Raw genomic sequence first — 22,090 nt, forward strand, 5'->3', positions numbered from 1 at the left:
TTGGTGATTGGTATCAACTATCAAGTTCGCACATACACACACCAAACGACCGCCAAAAACCACCACTCTCGCTTCTGCTCTCCCTCCATCCACAAGGCGCTGCGCAATATCACCATTAACAAGGCACCGTCCAGTAAGAAAGGGTACTTAGCTAGCTTTTACTCCAAGCAATAAGCACATCACCTATCTCCGCCATTGATGCCGGAACCTGAGAGCCAACGAATATCTCTGCTTTAACGCAATAGTACTGGGGCTGTTGGAGCAAAGAACGACATCTGAACCCATTCTCTGATAAAAAAGACTTTTTTTTTCTTTAGTTGTTACCTTTGACAAGGATATAATCACCAAGTCATATCTGTCAATGCATTTATTACCCCTGTTCAAAATTATAAATCATTAAATTCCTCACAAAGCAAGGGCCACTGCAAACAAAAGAAGCTGAAAAAAAATTGTATAACAAAGGATCGACATCAACACTATATGCTGTATACCAAGATGGTTTCACTTTGGTATCTCAATGCTATTTCTTCCAATCTGCCGTTCATGCGAGAGCTTGTATTTATTTGTCAATCTCTGCTATTGACTGGGACAAAACCCCAATCCAAACAAAGGAACTGAATAAAGATTGATGTGGCCTGTGAAGCAAAGGATCGATATCAAAACTATATGAGGCAATGATAAAACTCATCATCAATCCAGGATATAAAAAGGGATCATTGTCTTCCTCCTTCAAAGTCCCATCCCTTTTACCACTGCCACTTGTTCCTGTATCTTTCCCTCAATATTCTTTATCTATTCGCTTTGAATCTTTACACCATAAAAAGCTCATCCTTTTATACCTTTGTCGCTCTTTTTTTTTTTTTTTTTTTTTTTTCTTTTTCATTTCTTTTCATCACCATCATTTTTCCTTTTTTCTTTCTCTTTTCGCTTAGATATTGACCATGGGGCTGAAGTCCTTCTTCAAACTGGTTGCGGATCGCGGGGTTTTACCTTCGGAAACTGACGTGGGCACTTTCTTGGCGGCAAATCTTGACCATCCTGTTCATTTAGATCTCCTCGGTACGTTCTATTACGACATCCTCCGCAGAGTCGTCCATGCAAAGATGAAAAACGAAACCATCATTGATGTAGGAAGGTCCCTGGCACTCGAGATAAAGGATCTTTTCACAACGGACAACCTGACTATACATATTGATGGGGAACCTTGTACTGAGAAAGAAAAAGCAAGGACAGAACGGCAAGCCATAAGACAAAAAAATATGGACGCTTTGGAGAACAATATGAGCACCTTCGAGAGAAATTCTCGGAGTGGGGTATGGACTCGTCCTCAAGTCATGAGGCGTATCCAGAAGGGTCTTCGAGAAGTCCACACCCTGAGCGTCCAGGACAAGGATCAGCTGGCAACAGGCCTTAGTTCTGTCTTCGATGTCTGTCTGTGTGCATATGAAGCGGACCCATGCATAGGGTGCCATGATGAGGAGAATGATAGGATCGTGATATCCCAAGACTCTGATTTTTTTGCGTACGAACGAGTCTGCTTCCTAGTGCGACCCCTTCCGCACCGTAGACGGAAGTTTGGGGTTTACGACGTAGACAACGTTATCCAAGCACTAAGACTGCCAACACACGCGCATCTGGTGTTATTCTGTGCCATCGCAGGCAATGACTACTCAAGGAACCTCGAGACGTTAGGCCCGGTTAATAATCTTCGATTGGTTCGAAAGGTTGCGTGGAACGAGAACTACAATAAAATGCTTCAAGATTACCTCGGGGAAGCTAATAAGGTGTTGGGAAGGAACGTAGCCTCTGAGGAAGGCCGTTTCAGTGTAGCTCTCCGCATTTTTACTTCCGGCCATCAAACGTCGGCCCAAGCGTTACCATCGAACAATGAGTTCGATAACTTCAAGCAGCGTCTACTCAATGGAAAGGATCTTCGCCATAGAACGGCTCAGCAAAGGCAAGCGCAGCGCCGCAGAACGTAAGAAAGCTCAAGCTATAGTTTTTGGCCTTGAAACCAGACGTCCCCAATACTAATCGTTAGTCCCTTTCTTGAATAATGTAGAGGCGTACCATCATTCTATATAGCGGAAGGGTCACATAGGAACCAGTTCCGGCCCATCTTTTCTGACAAGCCGAGCATATTGAATGCGTGCACAGTTGATATCAGTAACTGCCGTCAGCACGATAGGCCGGGCCTTAAGCATCCACCACGTCGGAGAAAGGCAAAAAAGAAGCAACAGAAAAAACAAAAGCGGAAGCACAAAGGCAAGAAGCCCCACAGGGCTAAAAAAGAAGGTGCACCAATTAGGAACTTGAAGGATGCTACGAAGGTTGATCACAGCTACAGCAGTAAGCACCCTATCAAGGCCTTAACAATTGGGCCCCTTAAGGCCTCCATGGCAAGGAAAGGCGGACTGGACGCAGATGAAAGGGATAGTATTGCAAGCCAGATCCGAGGGGCAGTTGTTGTCCTCAACCGACTACGCCGCTATGCATACTGGGCGATTGCCTTGGACATTGAGAGGATCATGCGGTTACCAGGGGCAGCAAAGTCGAGGAAAAAGGCACTGGACGAGGTCTTGGATAGCAATGATTATTCCTTCCGTCTCGCCACCCTTCTTTTGAGTGGTCAAGGTGGCCCCAATTCAGCTTATGCGAGGACAAAAAAACAAGGAAAGGCGGTAGAAACGCCCCATCATCACCTCGCTTATGAACATTTCAAGGCCACCACTGAACTTTCCCCAATAAAGGAAATAGACATCACATTGGGGGACGTCCAAGGCTTTGATCCCAAAAAGATCACATTTCCAAGAGCGTCAGACTTACTAATGGGCCAAGTACAGACATCATTAAGGCAGCACTACAGGAACGCAATGGTATAGCTTGTGTAGGGGTATTTTCATGCATATTCTGCAATCAAATGCTCTTTATTCACACCTTTTTTTTTTTTTTTTTTTTTTTTTTTTTTAGTTTGATGTCGAGAAAACAAACGAAGATATGAGCGACATTGAGTTTTTTTTGCGGGAGAACAAAAAAGTGAAAAACTACTCAGACTTTCCTACGTCCCCCTGGTCACCCCGGTATGTGTATCTGTCTGAACACGCCCTAGTTGACATCCTCTGGGCGACCGAAGATACCAAGCAGCTGCTGGAGCGTATTCTGCCTCTCAATAATGCTTCCAAGACTGCAATGTATGAGTGTGTACAGGGAACAAAAGGGGTTTTGATACAGGCTCTCTTTTGTGACATTGGAGGTGATCGCATGGTTCGTGGATATCAAGACAAAGTATCCCTGCAGTCACAGGACAAAGATCTAACTCGGTTCAAACTCAAAGGAACGATTTCTACCAACGGTCTAGTTCTGAATCTACTTGCCTATGACACAACCCAGACGAAGAGACAGCAGCAGTCTGACGTAGATGAAGAAGACCCCAGCCAAGAACTGGAGCTTTCTCAGGGATTTCTCAACACGACGTGTTCAAAGGCGGCCGGTGAAGACCTAACAGATGAAGACTATGCAAACATAAACTGGAAGAGGAGCTCCAAGCTGCTTGAAAACGTTGAGCTCACATTCAACAAACCAGGGCGATGCCCATCCGCAAACACCACAACTATCGTCGGATGTGATCCTGGTATTGTTAACGCCCTTACGTTTTCCTCGCTGGACCCTCACAACCCTAACTTGCGGCAAACGGTAAAGGTGAGAAGCAGGTTCTTGTACCTCCCTGTCCTCCGCTTCAATCACCTGTTGAACAAAAGGAAGCGTGAAAAAGGAATGATTGAGGTTGAGAGCGCCATCCCTGTGTTTGGAAGGGATACGTATAATGAGTACTTTCAATGGATGAACGAGGAGTCTCAGACACAGACAGGATCAGCGAATTTGGATGTGCTTCAAGAGTTCTACGAGTCCAGATGGCACCTGAAAAAAAATGGGACCTACGAAAGGCTCAACGAGCTACGTTCGACTACGCGGTACAGCGAGTGTTGAAGATGCTTGGGGATAAAGGAGTACTTGTCGTCGGCCTAGGGTCCTTTGAAAGTAGTAAAGGAGTTCCCAGCAAGCACACTGCTATAACGAGACATCTTGTCACACAGGTATGGCTGTTTTTAAAAAAGTAAGCAAAGCTGGAAAGCCATAAAACCCTTGCTAATAAACGACTGCCATTTGAAACGCTTAGGTCAAAGCACGAGGACACTTCGCTGTAGGAGCGCACGAATTTTACACCAGCGCCCGCTGTCCCCGACCCCTCTGCGATAGCTTTTTAGAGACGGTGTACCCTCGCTCTAAATATTGCAGGACATGTAAGGTATTCTTCGACCGTGACGCAGTAGGGGCGGAAAACATCGCAAGAATCGGTCTTGCTCAAATTGAGAGACAAGAGAGACCTGCAAAGTACAAGCCCACGGAAGAGTCGCCTGCTCCGGCTGCAAAGCGCGCACGACGCTAGACACAAGTATTTGGGTGCCGGCACACCCACAAAAAATTTGTAAGTTCTGTTTATTTTCGTCTCCTGTATCCATCCTCTCTAATCTTTTGCCCCTGAATTTCTGGACTAACTTTAAAAACCGTACAGATCAACAGATACACCGAGGCGAAACTACCAAAACTGATCAATCCTCTATCCCTATGGAAGAGAACAACAAGAGTAATATCATTCAAAGCCCTATTTACATACAGCTTTTCAGACTTTTTTAATTTTTTATTTATTTAAGAGTTTGATGAAAGCTGGTCTATGTCTGAATGCCGCTGGGCAAAGGGAACGCATAAGGCTCACTCGCCTGAGAGCGGCCGTAGGTCATGAATCCAACATAAGGGACAATGTTCCAGTGAAGAGACACATTTGCATTCACATTTCTATCAAGATTTTGATTAATTGTTTCGACCAACATTTTTTTAAGGCAAAAATGTTAATTTCCGTGTCAAAGCACCCCTTTTTTTTTTTTTTTTTTTTTTTTTTTTTTTTTTTTTTTTAAAAAAAAAAAAAAAAAAAAAAAAACCTGTCGAGCAATGTTTCGGGTATAAATACTTACGTCCACTTCTTGTTAACATCGATCAAACTATATTTGTTCTTAATTCCTTTCTTGCGGATCACAGCCGCAGACTTGCGCTTGATGATTGTATCCCATAAAACGATTTCATTTTTAAGCTTTTTTGTATTGTTCCATTGATGAGAATAATAATAAAAACAATAAAAACAAAGAACTTGCTGGGTTAATTTCAAGAAATACAAGTCATTTATATATACTTTATCCATAGTGTTAGCTTACATGTGTTGGGGTAGAGTATTCTGCAACGACATAGACGAATAACTGTTTGGTGTTCCAATGAAAAAGAGATGAAAGATCTACTCTCACACGTTTAAAAAAAAAGTATCAATAAGAGGCAGCTATTTTTTTTTTCTCGACCTAAAAGAACGGCAATATATTACGTTACCTGCATCGATATGCATCACAGTGTTGGCAAATTCATTGTCTCGCGTCCTGTAGTCGACCCAGTTCTTATCATATCTTCCAGTTAAACTATTAATGGAGTCGAGTTTTGAGAACAAGTTGAATAAATTGAGTTTTTTTTTTTTTTTTGTTTTTTTTTTTTTTTGTCCTTTGTCCGTGAGTTTTAGCTTTCTCTAGTAGGTTTTTTTTTACTTTTGACAAAATTGATGTAATTACACTTTGATGGAATCCAGTCCAACAGATCCAGAAGGTTGGCTGGGGATGACAAGTGAGCTTAAAGCGATGGCCTATGTTGTTTTGATGCAGGTCCATAACAGTAAGGACAAGAGCTAATTTATTCCTCATATAAAACACATCTAACCATGAGACCTCTTTTTCCACAGAAGAGGCTAACATTAGTGCAAGTTTACCCCAAGGAGACAGAAAATGGCTGAAATGGAGAATGCTAAAACAGCATTCGCTCTGTTCTGCAAGTTATTCATTGTAGTTGCCTTCTTTTTTAGATTTCGCCCTAGTGTTTGTCCTGTGTAAGATGAAGCATTCGAAGAAAAGAAAGTTGTGCCCTGATTTTATTGCCACAACATTAAGAATGGACGCGTCCCTTGCCAAACAGTCACATGACCTCATTTCTTCTAGTCAGTTGACGGAGAGCAGTTAGGAAGACTTTTCAAGTCTTTGCAACCAGTTGCGAAAGGTCGTTGTCGTTGGCGTTTTGAGAAACTGATTAGGAGACCGGATATCAAATCTACCCACTTTATTATCGCTCCTTTTCACTCGTATTGAACGATAATGTAGGCTTTGTTCTACGTCTCCATGTTTGACCTCATCGTGTGAGGAATTAGGAATCCATATAACGATCTCAAGGTTATTTTTTGAAGCTAGTATGCTCCTCTTGGAAGAGGGTTGAGATAGCTGTGGTGTTGAAGGAGCTGTCTGGAGTCTTAGTGGTATTGTTGTTGTTGCAGGACAAGCTGGTTGTTGCTGGCGCTCAACCAAGGAGAGCTCTCCATAGTCAGAATCAGCAGTAGTGGGATAACACAATGACCTGCTGCTCTTTTCTACTTTCCTATCGTATCGCTGGGGGACCTCATATGTATACCCACAACTGCCTAGTTTCTCTAGGCAAAGCTTGATTGGTCGTTGCTCTCTATGTCTGGAATCTAAGCTTATATTCGGGCACTGTAGAATACTATCCATTTCAATGCTTTCACCAATTCGTCCACGGGAAGGTCGATATCCACGCGTGTAGAAAGTCCCTTGGATCGAAGGTTGGGGACGTGGTGAAGGAGGAAGAATCACATCCGAGCCACGAGAGAATGGTTTGGGCAAGCCGTCTACAAGGTGAGTATGCCTGTGTACTGTTTTCTTTTTCTGCGATAAACGAAGTGCGTTGAATGCTCTTGAGATTTCCTTCCTTGCCTGGATTCGACCCTTCCTTTTTCTGAATTGAATACTTTCAGGAAACCCCCGCTGATTTTTATCAGTTTTATGCTTCCACGGTGTAAATATTGCCTTAATGCTGTTCACCCAAGTGGGAAGAATGGGTAACATGACGAATTAGATAAGAGGGAGATGGATAGAGCAAGAGAAAATGATTCTGCGACTAGCAGATCTTAAACTCACTGTTTTTCAGGGTTTCTGCCATCTTGAAATACAATTTGACACGATTGAGAGTCACAGGGTGATACCGACAAAGATGACCCAGATGTATCCACAATAGTGCTTTTATCAGTGAATATTGTCCGATGATTCCGATAGTCCTATGGGCGCTTCGTGTTTGTGAACTCACGAAGCACTTTTTTCCTCCTCGAGTAGGCTAAGAGCTTCTAGCCTTTACTAACTGAAGTGTAATCCATGCATGCCTCTGTGGATTGTATCTCTCTTTAAATTTGTAACGTCGACATTATTCTCCGAGTTTACCATGGGCCCACACATAAATAGTGAACCTCAGAAAAAAAAAAAAAAAGCATGCCGCAATTGATGCTACTATCACAGGATCACTCAGCCTCGCATATTGACCACCACCCACTTCATTTTTTAGCCACACTTCGGTGACTATACCTGTCCCTACAAAGCTCAGCGATATCTAGCCCTATTCCCCTTTGAATAGTAGGTTTAGAACCGATCCTGAGTCCTTTATCTTCACTCCCGCCTTCACAGCATAACTCCCAGTACAAAAATATCACCTATTGTTCCAGGTTCGCTTGCTTGCGTCACAAGGCGCAATAAGACTGCGCTACTTTGTCAGTGTTCTGTTGGATTTAAGTAGAATTAAGGTAATAACAGCAACAAGTGTTGTAGCTGGTCCACCTTTACAATCATAGTTTAGCAATGGCTCCCGCCCTACTCGAAGGGAAAAGGAGCGGGAGAGTGGAAGGGGGAGGGGATCTTTGACTGAAACAGTGTCTTTGCAGACTTGGTAACAATCAGCTGCGCTGAGAACTTATGACATTGCTTCTCGAATGGTTTGACCAGCGAGTTCCTCACGCAGTGGTAGTAAGTCCATTCTTGTACCACATAGTCCGAATACAATGTTGTATCAACTCTCTCTGTCTTCACTTGCAATCCGTTACAATGATGCTTTATCGGCCCTCATCCTCCTAGGTAAACGTAGGGCCTTGTTTTAGCTTCGAAATGCTCTGCTTGAGAAATATTCAGTCAAGAATAAAAGACTTTATAATACATGAAATAGGGATATTGCCAACAACAGTAACAATAATGAGTTGGAAATATTGAAACTAAAACTCGAGCTTATTCTTGGTCATTTTCTGATCTAGAGCACTGTACTACGGAAGCTATAACAATAGCCATAGTGAGCTACTTGTCATTGACAGACATACAGAGTAAACTAAAATGTTCTGCTGCGAAAGGTTGTACGGGTATGACCATTGCTATAGCATTAGGGCCGCGTATAAAATGCTCGGGGGCCATGAGGTCCTAGCCCTTAATGGAACCGAGAAACCTGCACTTACTTTGTGCCTTGTCTTCCCGCTGCAACTATTGTTTTCACTTTGACTGCTGTGGTTACGCCAAAATGAGCCAAATGAACAAATCAAAAAGGTTTCTTGTGAAAATATGAAAACCAAGAGGCTAGACAGTGGATCTCAAGATGATCATAGCAAATAGTGGGGATTCTGACATTTCAAACATAGCTTGATGGAGAAACTGGTTGTGACGAACGCTTGAATAATGGGTACGCCAGAAGACACAAAACTAAGGACAGATAGTATAAACAGCAAGACTAGATGCTTCGATGCATGCTTTGCAGTAGCAGTGGCAGCAGTAATAGCATTAGTAGCATTAGTAGCATTAGTAGCATTAATAGCATTAATAGCAGTAGTAGCAGTAAGAGTAATAATAACAATAACGTCAATTATAACAATGGGTCTTTGCTATTATAGCTACTATTCATTCATTTCATGACCAGTCGTCCCCATCACCATCATTCAAGTTTGAGCTATGTCTTGTTCTGGTAACCTACACACTTCTCGGGCTGAAGCCGATCTTTAGGGAAGCTCATTAATGTTCTCCACATAGTTTAATTGCTCGTGAGGGCTTAGAGTTGTCTTCAAAATTATTGAGCTATAATCCTTTGACTACATGTACTTTGTTTGTGTGGTCTATATTCTAGACATGTTTTAGTATCCTTGGACGAGTTGATTTGGTCAGCTAAGATGTCTCAAGAGTGAAATCTGGGTGCGGATCTTGTTTCAGCCACAGCCTTTAGCTTGGGTTTGGTCCCGGGGTATTGAGAGACAGACACGGTTCAATATGATAGCGGCAGTACCATGCCGATCCACATATTCTGAAAATGAATTGGGATCGCAAGCTACTAATAAAGGCACTGATGGGCCATCCTTCTTATTTTAATTTTGTTCCAATCAGCGAGAGTATAAATATTTAGTAGTACATCTTTTAGTTTAGAAGAAGCAAAAAATCAATCGAGAGGGCATCTTAAAATTAGGTAATTCTTTGAATGAAAGCGGAGTTAGTTCTTTGGACTAAGGACTTTGTAAGTGTCGTGTGCCGCCTTGTTCTCACATGAGGTAAGCTCTACGTTTTTTTTTTTTTTTTTTTTTTTTGTGTTTTCCCTCGTTAATCGCTACGAAGAAAAAAGCATATTGATTGGCCTTTGATGTGGATACCCTTTAACACTCGCACTCTGGTTACCAGCAGCCAAGATGAAGAGATCGAAATCCCAACAACTGGATCGCGCATCATTTGTCCTCTTTGGCTGCCATAGTCCTCGCCAGAAAATTGTCGATAAATATTTTTTAAAATGCTGTCCTAAATCAAATTTTAATCAATAACAATGGTTGAATTGATTTGGTGGTTGATTGTCTCAAATGGAGGATATTTTATCCAATTTAATAATCATATTTGTCGACGACTTTCTGGCGAGGATTCCAATTCCATTCTGTTCATTTTTAGTTCGCTCATTGGTGGCGCTTTGCAATGACAGCTGAATGATAACACCATGAGTAAATGGGTTTTTTTGTCATTTGGGGATGCTGAAAGCAACTGTCATCCTCAGAAGAGTGACCTGTCAGCAAGTAGAGGCTTGTTGAGTGCAAGATGTATAATACCATCCTTCTAAAAACTATCGCAAGATACTAGTGTTTTTACAGTAGTGAAAGAGAGCGCTGTACACGCAACTACATTGCTCTTGGATATACACCAACATCCTTTTCTTATTTTTATTAATATGATCCTATATTACTGCTTCCTCAATTCATTTGTCATATTTATCCTTATGATCAACCTAAATAGGTTATTCTCGCACTATTGTCCTGGGTTGGAGAGTACACTAATCAGCTGTTACACACCTAACCTCTCTTGCCAACGAGGTTTTCAATTATCTAAGTGAAGTATAGTATCAGCAAACCAAGAACCTTTTTTTTTTTTTTTTTTTTTTTTTTTTTTTTTTGGTATGGGAAGGACGGAGAGTATTATATCAATTTGTCAAAGGCTTGTCGATCAAAACTTGCTTACAGCGATCATTCAAAGTCATCTTCCCTGGTTTATTATTTTCTTTGTTAAATACTTCTATTTTTCTACTGTATATTGACTACTGGCTTGAAATGTGAATTCATGCTTCCCTGGTTGAGATAAAAGTCGACTACCTTTGGTACGGTAGCTTTTTTCTTTTTTTTTTTTTTTTTTGTTTGTTTGTTTCCTTGATGACAAAAAAAAAAAATCTCTGATGGTCGGAAAACTTGGGTCATAGACCAATAAGATGAACTAAAGAAAAAAAGGCTCAAAGCGCCTTTTTTCGGGATGTGTAAACTATTATCTTGTATTTTTCTCGTGTTTAAAAAGCTATTCACCTGGGGTTGGTGAGGCGTTGCGGAGCAAAATATAAAAAATTGGTGTTCGCAAAACATTTTTTTTTTTTTTTGCTCTGAGAAATCCGAGCTGTTTACTTTTCTTATTATAGTTATAATATATGAGATGATTTTTCAATTATTATTGTTTCGAAGCGCGGTTTGGTCCCACGCAAAAGTACTAAACCCACCTGAACTTTTTTTAGCAACAAAAGAAAAAGACACATCAAACACGATTGGTTCAACAGTAAACGGCAAAAAAAAAAAAAAATAAAAAATAAAAAAAAGAGCCAAGAAAAAAGGGGGGAATTGCAAGAAAGGACGTTCATGGGGTTGCTTTGATATCTTTGTAATTTAGCTGAAAACAGATTCTTTCTAGTCCAATGATACCATAACAAGAATAAAAAAGAATGGTGCATGACGCGTATGTGAAATAGCCAGAGCCAAAGGAAATATATACTAGACCTCTTAGGAGAATAACTAGACCGCCTTTTGTCGACTTGTTTCAAATCAAATTATAGAGAGATAATGAGAAAGAAAACTTGCGCGTAAGCTATTGGTAGCCTGAATTTTTCTAAAGATGTAAGCAAAAAATAATAATAATAAAAAAGAAATAAAGGACGCGAAGCGCTAATGTACGTGCTTCTTGCTTAGACTTGTTTAATGCTTCGTAAAAATAAAAAATAAAAAATGATACGCAGCATATGCTGACTATAGCCACTTTTTATCTTGTCATGTTACTCTGGCGTAAACAATCATTCCTAGTTTAGAACCAACCCAAAATGTCGATATTGTCTATATGTAGATGATGTAGATGCCGCACAAAAGTTGCTCCTACTAGAGAAAAAAAACATTTTCTGTGAGAGCTTCCGTGTACAAGTACAGGGCATATGAGGAAGAGGACCAATGATAAAGCGGTATAATTGAGGCCTTTGTTTGATGTTTGGCAATGTCATTATCGATTGGGTGAGCACTAGATTCAGATAAGAAGATCCAGGATGTAACCACATGCGAAGATAGAATGTATTTGTATATAAGTATAATATATAAACAACTTTATATACTATGTAAATATATTTATATTGTACAATGGATCTGATCTACGGAAAGCATATGCAATGTGTGATGTGAACTAAATGCCTTACTGAGCAAGTCCCCCTATTCTGCAGGCGTAAAAAAAACACTCACTCCATTGTTAGGGATTAGCGTCCTGACCTCAATAGACCCTCCTATTCTCGACTCTTCAATCTTACTACCGTTCAAGATCATGCGTGTTAACATGTATACCCAACATCATTTTGCTAAATACGTTCATGCATAGCAGGAACACACGTTTCTTTTTCTGTCTTCAGAAAGCCGCAAAAAGAATACCCAAAATGATTGAATAAAAGTAAAAGTAGGCAGAGGCTAACACCATCAGACTATCTTTGGTGAGGGTATTTTTAGGTTGCTTCTATGGGTTTTTTTTACGCGTGCATTGCCACGCGTGTCCGGATAAATAATGATTAGAAATTTTCATGTCTACTAGGAGAAAGTATGTGCACACACATTAATCAACAGCCTTTTATGAACAATAATCTAGACCTTCTTTGTAAAAAAAAAAAAAAAAAAAGGTCTGCACGGCAGTCTAGCATTTGATTTTTTTTTTTTTTTTTCCCGATAATGTAATCCAATTTCAAACCAAACACAAAGCCAAATAAAAAACAAAGATTGATCGTGAAGAAAGAAATGGCTCAAATGGTGAGATGATGAAAAAATCCAAACAAGAAGGATCTAACAATGATCTGAAAGAAGCAACCATTGTATATACAATATACCTATTATATTTATATTACAAGATTATTCAAGTATTCATGCAAGACAACCCCCAATAATCAATCAGGGAAGGAAGGTGATCGACAGGCATTGTGGTGGGCGTTGAGATGATTATTGCGTACATGAAGATGGATAGGAGAGATGGGAGGAGAGCAGAGAAAAGTGGTGGAAAGGTGGAAAAGGCGGGCAAACCTTTTTTTTTGTCAATTATTGGGGGAAAAAAAAAAAAGTCAAACCGGTTCAGAGACAAGGTTGACGGACATGAAACTGAAAAATGGAATTTTTTTATTTCCCATTTTCTTCTCACACAAACATTGATCGAGTACTTTTTTTTTCAGAAGTGGGCTCCATGGACTGTCGCGCATTCAAAGGGGGCATGCGTCACTGGCCACATAAAAAAAAAGTGAAAATATGTACACAAGGTTATGACATTGAAATATGGAATATTGAAAAAAAAAAAAAAAAAAAAAAAAAAAAAGCAAAAAGGCTATTTGGATTCATATAAATGGCTTGGGCGTAATAGGGAAACAAAAGCTTTGACGAGGAATACTTGCTTTTGTTATTCCTTGTCTCAATAGAACTTTCGTACAACTGCTGATCATTTTGACACGCAGTAGACGAAGATAACCTTTAGGAGAAAAGGGTCTGGATCGTCTCCATTCTTTCTTTACATGAACGGTTTATTGTCTTCTACGTATTAAAAAGTGTTCTCGTCAATTTTAGGACCGTATATCGCGACTGCTCATTATGCGACAAAATCTGTAATCAAAGAGATATAGACCATCATCTGAGTGGAGCCCATCCCAGTCTTTCGTAATCTGGCAATTCTGTGCACCCAAAAATAAAAAAGAAAAGAAAGAAAGGATGATAACAATAAGAATAGATGAATAGGTAGAATATTTAAAATATAAAATATGTTATATAAATGTACAGCGATATGCAATGCAGCAGGGGGTTGACAGGTTGTTTTCTTTTCAAATGTTACAGGATCCAATATTCCGCAGTTTAGTCCGAGCCATTATTATTTTGCATAATTTGGGACGGCACACTGGTGCTCGAAGAATGAAAAATGAGACTTTGATTGACCAAGATAATGAACACCTTCGTGTCTATCAGTTTGGCAGGTACTGGGAGGGTACTCGTTTTTATGTTTTTTGAAAGATCTCCATTCCTGGACATGTGTGCGTGCGTGAGTATATGTGAATCAAGAGGGGATTCACGGCTGCAAAGTAGATCTTTGGTCGGTGAATCTTATTTTATTTTTTGTTTGTAAACATGTTAATTCATGCTGTAGTCTTTGTTGTGAGAATTTCAGCACACTCTGTCCATTTATTCCAACTGTAATAAATGTATACAAATATATATATATATATATATAAATATACCAAATATATACATATATATTTATACATATTTATACATATTTATATACATATATACAAGTTCATGTGCACCCAGACCCTTAGCCCTGGGTAAATATATATATACATGTATAACATGGATCCCTGTCTTTTTCCTTTGAATGAAGAAGTTGTCTTGTGTGACAAACAGAAGATGAATTACCTTCTGCAATTGCACATCAACTTTTAATTGATCATCCCTGGTTTGCTGTTCTCACACGCCCATTGCTCTTCCGTCTTTTTTTTTTTTTTTTTCTTCATCTCCCTTAGTCTGTCCTCTTCCTCTTCTATTTATTATATATACATACATGTTGTGGTAAGAATGATTTGATAAGAAAAAAAAAAAAGTTGATCAAAGTGTATCGTCAACAGTGGACGATCGATCTCTATTTTGGACTGGTTTCTCGCTTTGTCGCAGATTTCTCCTTTTTCAGTTTCTTTTTTATTTATTATATTTTACTTCTTTATTTTTATTTTTCGGCAATTTCTGCAGATCTTCCCCAAAATCCATATCTTACACAAAAAATTCGCAACCGCTCAAAATAAAGCCTTTTCCGTTTTTGAGACTAATGTGCTCTATTTATTTCAGTCATGCGTTTGCACGAATACACAAACATGCACATAAACACGAGATGGGGTGAGATGGAATGAGTGTCGGGAGGCAAAAAGAGAGATTGACCAAAAAGATGTTGCCGAGCATTGTCTGTCTGGACATGCAGATTAATAACAATAGAATGACGATCTCTTTTTTCGTTGTTCCAGCACTGTGGAATATAAACTGGGGAAAACAAATTCTCTACTTCCTGCTAATGTCCTTGGAGGAAGCTAAAAAGATAGGAATCGCTCTATGAAATATATATATTGATCATTAAACTTTTTTTTTTTTTTTTTTTACGAAAGTGCAGACTCTGTTCAATCTACCAATCTTATATTTTATACAGTCAAAAATATTTATTATAAAAAATAGGTTTCCTCTCTTTTTGTGACATGTTTGCATGGTCCGTTCCTGGGTAGAAAGCCGAGGCCGCTTCTGCAAAAATATCATAGCTCATAAATAGTCTATTTAATATATATACAATAAGCATTTAATGGCTTTATTTTACTCTTTCGCTTTGATTGACTTGAGTTAATAGGTGCTCACATCGACTTCTTCTCTACTTTCCTTACTGTTGGACAAATGTCTAGGACAGCAAACAGAAACCAAGGAAAGTTCGCAAATGTCGGTATGCAAGGCGAGTATTTTTGTGTTTTTATGTGCTTTATCCAAACAGGAATATATACAAGAAACACTTTTTTTTTATTTTTTAGTCCGCCTATCGCGTTTACAGCTATGGATGAATATATAAATGAATAATATATACACACAATAGCTTGGAAAAACATGCAGGATTTTGTCTGTTTCGTTTGTATAAATGTGTTTGCAGATTAAATAGAAGAGAATAGGATCGTCTTATAAACATTTGTGCAGTAAATGGAAACGCGTGGGGCGTGATAGTGTTGACAATAATGAAAATAAAGCCGATCATTGGAGCAATCGATTGCTTGTTTTCTTTTCTTTTCTTTTCTTTTACTACTTTCTTGTTTCTTTGGAGCGAGTTGTCGTTAAGCATGTATTTGTATACAAAGACCGGACCTATTTGAATTGAATTGGATATACAAGCTGCATAAATAGCTATTGAATACAGCTTTTTGACTAGAGGATGTCAAGTGTATTCATCAGAAAGAGATGAAGGTAGACGTGCAGACAGGCACACAGGAAAGACAAGGCAAGGCCACGAAGGTGAGGAAATATCTCATATACATATACATATATGTATATATGAATGTATATTTACTCTTCTTATTTCTTAATCTTTTTTTCTTCTATAGAATACCATCCATGTATTGAATCGGGTGTCGATACAATCGGCGACCAATCGATTCTCCTTCGCTCCACTCTGTGTTTGTGTAGGTGTCTGCGCGTGAGGCGGGTTGGGAGGTTTGTGTGCGAATATTTGTGAATATTAAGATGTATTTTATTTTTATTATAAAACCAATGCTAGTGCACCTATTGGCCCAAAAAATATGGGCGATACCCAGTTCTTGTCTCTTTTATTTCTTGCCCTGCCCTGTCCTGTCTATTCTCTTTTATCTCAGCTTCTCACTTACTTTCTCTTCTTTCTTCCTCTCTCTTTTCTTCCTTCTTCCTTTTCCTCTCTTCCTTTTGCTTCCCGCCTTTCCTTCTCCCTTTTCAATTCTCAGCTAGCCTCATCTATCCGGGCTTAATCTTTTGCCATCATCAATCGTTCCTTCTCGTCATTTTGATTTTAGTTTTATTCTTTATTTCCATCCTTGTCACAGTGATTGTTGCTGAGAGGGATGAACAAAGGGGTAGGTGACTTCTCAGCCATCCACTCCAGTCCTGAAAAGAGACTCAATGTATAAATATTAGATATTCTGGACAATAGTCGTCGAAGCAGACAGCCAGGATGCCTCCTAAAAAGCTGGATTACTTCTTTTCCTGACCCACAAACTATAATTTACTCACACAGACAAACACATGCTCACCATCAGCTCTCCACCACAGCCATCACTATTCTGCAGCGTTTCTCTTTCCTTTGTAAAAGATGAGATCCTACTGAAGCCTTTGTTACTTGCCATAGAGGCTTATTCATTCAATATTCAGCGTGATTACTTTATTTGATACATTTAGCGCACCATTCATTCGTTCGATCCCAATTTCTTTCTTTCAACACTCATTGGTCATTCTTGCTGCTCTTTTCCCTCTTGCTACTCTATCCGCTTCACTTACTCGCCGCATTCTATCCTTTCATTTCTTCTGACATTGTATTTTCGCATCGCAGAGTAGCCCAAGTAGCATCAGCAACAGCATCCTTATCAACATCAACTCTCTAGACCATCATTCAACCGTGCACGCCCCTCTCCCCTTCTCTTCCTGCTTCCAGCATATTTGTGTCCCGTTCACAATTGGTCCCCGGTTGTTCACAATGCTCTCTTTTTCCTAAGAACCCTTGGTCGTTTGAGCTTGGGTCTAGAGCACATCTTTTTTTTTTTTTTTTTTTTTTCACAAACACAGAATAAAAGAGTGAATTTTTCTTTGGTCATCCATTTCTCTTTTAATTTCTCCACCGACTCTCCCTCCATTTTTTTTTTCTTCCTGTTCCCCTCCACAGCTGCATCTTACCCTCCTAAAACATGGTCCTCTCTTTTTAATACAGCTGGATTTCGTCAGCCAATTTAGCCATGCCCAGTCCCTTGCACCTTTGGGCAGATATTCTCACACATGGTCGACCATGCATTCACATCCATTCATCATATGCATAGGCGCGCACGCACATTCTCATCTCCTTGTTCTACGTTTCCTTCTCCTTTTCCATCTTTATTTCATTTTAATTTTAAGAGTGCTTTCAATGTAAGAGACCAACAAGGATCTTGTAGTCATAATAACGAACCCTATCAATCTCATTCTTTTTAATATTTTCATCTCGGATGAAAATATATCATTCAGGGTATCTATCCAAAGTAGATAGTAAAGTGGATAGGCATTCCTTTATTGTAGGAATCATAATAGCAACCAATGGACAGAAAAACAAAACATCCAGCAGTCTATTCATATCCAATCTCAGGAACAGCTCTTTGGGGGGTTTTTTTGTCTCATCCTTGTACGAATAATCTACATTCATCCTCTTGTTTCCTAGTGCTTATTTATCTGATGAACCATCCTCTCAAATATTGCATCCTGTATTATTTCCTTACTCTGTTGGCGTGCATATCACCTGCATCATTTTATTTTTATTTCTTGGTATATTAGACAGACAGGGGAAAAAAGGCGAAAACGATATTTAGATAGCTCATCAGAGCTGACAACAATCGCACAATTGAAATATGCTTATTTGGGTTATTGTTTGCCCATAAGATGTATCTTCCACAGCATCTTTCTACATATTGTTAAACTTCACTTCTTCAATCTTCTCGATCAGATCGATCGTATCCCTGTTATTAATAACATGTAATATGGGCTTTGTTCTAAGGCTCACCTAAGGTTTACTATTGTCTCTCATCGTCAAAAGTTTTTTTCCGTCAGTAAACTCCCATCATCAGAAATCAATACAAATATATCAGCAATAAGATATATTATGGCTTCTTCAACCTTCATGAAGCATATAGATCAAACCCTTTTATAACTCTTTTTCAACGTTACTAATCAACTTACATGGGGTCCGTCTTTCGTCCTCTGTCTTCACCACCTTTTAGATATAAATCCCATCGACCATTTTCAAACTTAGTTTACTTACCAACTGTGATATATTCTAAGGGCAGCGACGTAAATCCATCGTATATCCACAGAGTCATAGAGAGGACTCTTGATTTTGTTGGAGCATCCCAAAGTATTTTCCATCTGTCGTCTTACCATTGGCCTACATTTTGAGTCAAGGACCAAAGTATAAATTGTGTGACACTTTGGCACACCATGCTGCCATCTATCCATCATCTACTTGACTCCAATCCTGTCATAGGTCATATAAACGACATCCATTCAGTGCCGCCTTCTCCATCTCTACTCATGCCGCTAACCCTCACTGAAAGTCATCATGGCCATCGCTATCATCATTATCATCAAAAGATTGAGGGACAAAGGCATAACAACATGAGTGCTATAGAAGATCCACATCCACAACGCAACACTCCACAATATCATAAAACACAGCATCATCCTCACCCGCCGTACGAGCCTCTCCATCCACCACACCCACAGGAAGACGATTGCAATGGGGATGCGATCCCACTCTCATCTATCACTGCCTCTGGGTCTAAACCTCTGGTTTCTCGAGAAAAACATTCTTTCACACACTCTAGTTACACTAATAGGATCGCAAGGGATGATGGTCACTACCTTCCGCCTCCATCTCATGTCAGCTCTGAGTCTGCACCATCTGATATGGACACAGCAAAGTTATCTAGTCACTCGCCCTCGCCACGTGGATCTCCAGGATCGTCCTACTACAGCGAGAATGATCCGCGGAGCTCCGGATCCACGGCGACCCCAGCATGGTCATCTCACTCTAACATGCATACCTCAACCCAGCCTGCTTCACAACAGTATGTACACCCTTATCGATCTCAGTCAAGGATGTCTCCATTTGATCCTTCTATCTCGTCTTCATCATCGTCAGCATCGCCATCTCCTTCCATTTCGACCGCAACAGCTGTATCCACACCCCTAACGACAGATGCTATGCTTGTCGTCACAAATAGAGCTGCTGCTACAAGTATTTGTGATCCTAAATGGAGAGGAGGATCAAATTATGGTTCACGAGGTATGCGTGAAGATCACGGAGACTTGGGTGCAGACCGCCATTCTCTCATTGTAGACTACGTTGAGCGGATGGGTCGAGCGCATAGTGATCCAGCACACCCACCACACGGAGGTCTCATCCAGCCAGCACCAAACAACCCTTTGCGAGTTTCCCCATCTTACAGTAGGCAAAGTAACCCAGAGACCTCCCTGAACTACAAACATCATCTGCATCCTTCACCACTCCGGCATTTTGAAGAGCCTCCAGCAAGAAGGAGCATGAATGGATCGCGTTCATATGGGCCGGAGCCTCATCATCACCATCATTATGATCACAACCAAGCTCATGATCTCAACCCCCATCATTATCAAAACTCGATCAACGTATCCCAACGGCCAGTGAAGTTCCCCGACGTTGAACAAGGATACCGAGCACAGTCGCCTTCGTCGAATACTTTTTCGAACCAAACCGAAAATCGAGTATGTGTTTCATCTTCCCCGATTTTGCCATCAAAATTTAATGCATCACACAATCAACAACACCCTTCTGGCCATGCATACTCTCCTTTGCCACCAACGCCTCCTCAGACGACGGCAGATGCTCCTCAGGAGGTATCAGAAGGACAACGAAGCATGGCACACGACTGGTCGAAGGAGACATACTGCGAACCCTCACGGTATAGTGACCCTAGACCAGTGCCATTCCATCACGGACAGGGTCAAAGACATGAATCAATGTCTCCACCAAGTCCCCTCGGCGTGAACACCATGCCCTCTTCCCTAAATCTGTCTTCTTCCCGCCAGCAGCCTAGTGTTGCACCCCGTTCCCCCCGTCATCTCCCCCACCCCACACTTCAGCAACAGCAGCATCCGCCGCCATTGTATGACCCTGTCCGCGAATCGGACCATAAAACTTTTGAGCACCCGACAGCTATGCAAGCTTCGGTGTATTCATCCAACCAAAACCGACAGCCTGACCCAGAGCAGTCGCATCCACTTGGCCGACAGCATTTTGCTTTGACCAATTCTTCGCCTTCTGGTCCCTCTGAAGAGGGACCAATGCCTTCAAGGCAACCGGGGCCCCAACCTCATGGACTAGCAGCACGAGCTGAGCGGAATACTTCCCACCCATACTATAACCCTGTTCATCCTGATCGATCGTTTGCCTCACCTTCGAGTGATACGGATGACCATTATAGTCTCACGAAAGATACAAATCACTCACCATCTAAGACGCCGTTGTTATCTCAACCTCCTTCTCGCAATCAGCCTTTAGGCTATCCACCGTCACCTCAAGATAGACCTTCGAAGGGAACCGGCCATGACTACGCTAATCACATCCGTGGCCACGTTCGACCTAGTTCACAGGGACATCAGCAGGTGGACGCAGCTGGATATAGTGCTGAAGCAAACAGTGGCCATCATAGAGATTGGAATGATCCAAACTCTGGATGTAGTCCTAGAGAAGGTGCAGAAATGATCGAGGACGACGGCAAAGGACGCTCATCTGCGCAACAGTCGGTTTCTTCGTCTCAATGGAGAGGTTCTCGTCGAAGCATTCGCTCGTCTATTTCGGAGCCTGATCTACAGCTGGTTAGTTCGGGCCTAAGACAGGAGCGTCACATGACGCTATACCATGAAGAAGGGCGCCATCACGAAGACAATCTTGAAGATCTAACAGAAGATGACGAGGAAGGATCGGAGGAGCAGGAGTATGATGAAAAGCTTAAGGAAAGGCAAATCATACATCGCCGGGCGCAGACAGATGTGTGTCCATGCGATTACGATTCTGGAGCCACTCCTGAGTCTGATCGTCGTAGCCATTCGTCACAACCTTCTCCTGGTCACCATCATTCTCACCCCCACCATTACAGCCATCCCCAGGCACATTCCTACGATGGGTCACCACCGTTATCTACGAAGCAACATCCTCATGAAGACTATTCGGCGTTTCTTTCTCATCAGCATGTCTCTGCTCATGCTCAGCCCTACCCGCCACCTCTTCACCATCTTGCCAATATACGCTCCCAGCATCCTGGGCATGGTCAGTACTACTCTCAGTATCAGCCGCATCAGCAGCAGCATCCCATACCTGATGCCCCTTACCAAGCCTCAGGACCAGGAATAGCGGCCGATCGCCCACTTCTCCCCAATATGCAAGTGTCATCATCAATACCAAGTAGTACCACCACTAAAAGGCGTGGCCCGTATCTTTCGCGGTCACGAGCGATCATGGCAGGTATGGAGGTGACAACGGCTTCGAGCCGATACCAGTGTCAATACTGTCAAAAACGGTTCAGCCGACCAAGCTCACTTCGGATCCACACATACTCGCACACAGGCGAGCGACCATTCAAATGCTCGGAGGAGGGATGTGGACGACAATTCTCGGTACAGAGTAATATGCGTCGCCATCTTCGTGTGCATCGTATGGGCCGAGTTGTTCGATCTGAGTTTGCTCCACGGGCGGTTTAAAAAAAAAAAAAAAAAAAAAAAAAAAAAAAAAAGAAAAGTCAAAGCGAGTGAAATGGTACAAGTATAAAATGCGGGCGGACAAGAAAGACAGACAAAGGGATCATAATGCATCTTTTATTTTTATTTTTCTCTTTCTCTGTTCTTTTTAATTATTTTAATTTAGCAATTAGCTTGTTCTCTCTATTTTACTATCTTTACACTCATGAGATATTCTTTTTCTTTTTATTATCTGCCTCTTTTCATCACAATTATAATCACCAAACACCCTTCCCATGTCTTGTACTGAATGTACCAAAAAAAAAAAAGAAAAAAAGTATTCTAATAAAGTTT

The 22,090-nt window shown here is 40.9% G+C and overlaps 3 protein-coding genes across 3 annotated transcripts; 2 read left to right on the plus strand and 1 right to left on the minus strand.

Moving 5' to 3' along the window:
• Window positions 1–2,971: 2,971 nt before the first annotated feature.
• Window positions 2,972–4,473, plus strand: BCR41DRAFT_349889 (hypothetical protein). The gene is made up of 3 exons (XM_022023559.1): window positions 2,972–3,885; window positions 3,945–4,094; window positions 4,178–4,473. The coding sequence occupies exons 1-3, from the start codon at window positions 2,998–3,000 to the stop codon at window positions 4,445–4,447; spliced, it is 1,308 nt and encodes a 435-aa protein (XP_021883464.1). The 5' UTR covers window positions 2,972–2,997; the 3' UTR covers window positions 4,448–4,473.
• Window positions 4,474–4,710: 237 nt separating this feature from the next.
• On the minus strand, window positions 4,711–5,993 carry BCR41DRAFT_349891 (signal peptidase 22kDa subunit). The gene is made up of 6 exons (XM_022023560.1): window positions 5,861–5,993; window positions 5,667–5,737; window positions 5,434–5,519; window positions 5,268–5,344; window positions 5,031–5,146; window positions 4,711–4,854 (listed from the first exon to the last, which is right to left on the minus strand). The coding sequence occupies exons 1-6, from the start codon at window positions 5,930–5,932 to the stop codon at window positions 4,731–4,733; spliced, it is 546 nt and encodes a 181-aa protein (XP_021883465.1). The 5' UTR covers window positions 5,933–5,993; the 3' UTR covers window positions 4,711–4,730.
• Window positions 5,994–21,550: 15,557 nt separating this feature from the next.
• BCR41DRAFT_281496 (hypothetical protein) lies at window positions 21,551–21,709 on the plus strand (the record flags this gene model as incomplete). The annotated part of the gene is made up of 1 exon (XM_022020237.1): window positions 21,551–21,709. A coding segment is annotated over one exon (159 nt), but the record flags the coding sequence as incomplete, so codon positions are not given.
• Window positions 21,710–22,090: the final 381 nt, after the last annotated feature.

The sequence above is a fragment of the Lobosporangium transversale genome (assembly GCF_002105155.1).
Source record: "Lobosporangium transversale strain NRRL 3116 chromosome Unknown BCR41scaffold_10, whole genome shotgun sequence".
Taxonomy (NCBI): domain Eukaryota; kingdom Fungi; phylum Mortierellomycota; class Mortierellomycetes; order Mortierellales; family Mortierellaceae; genus Lobosporangium; species Lobosporangium transversale.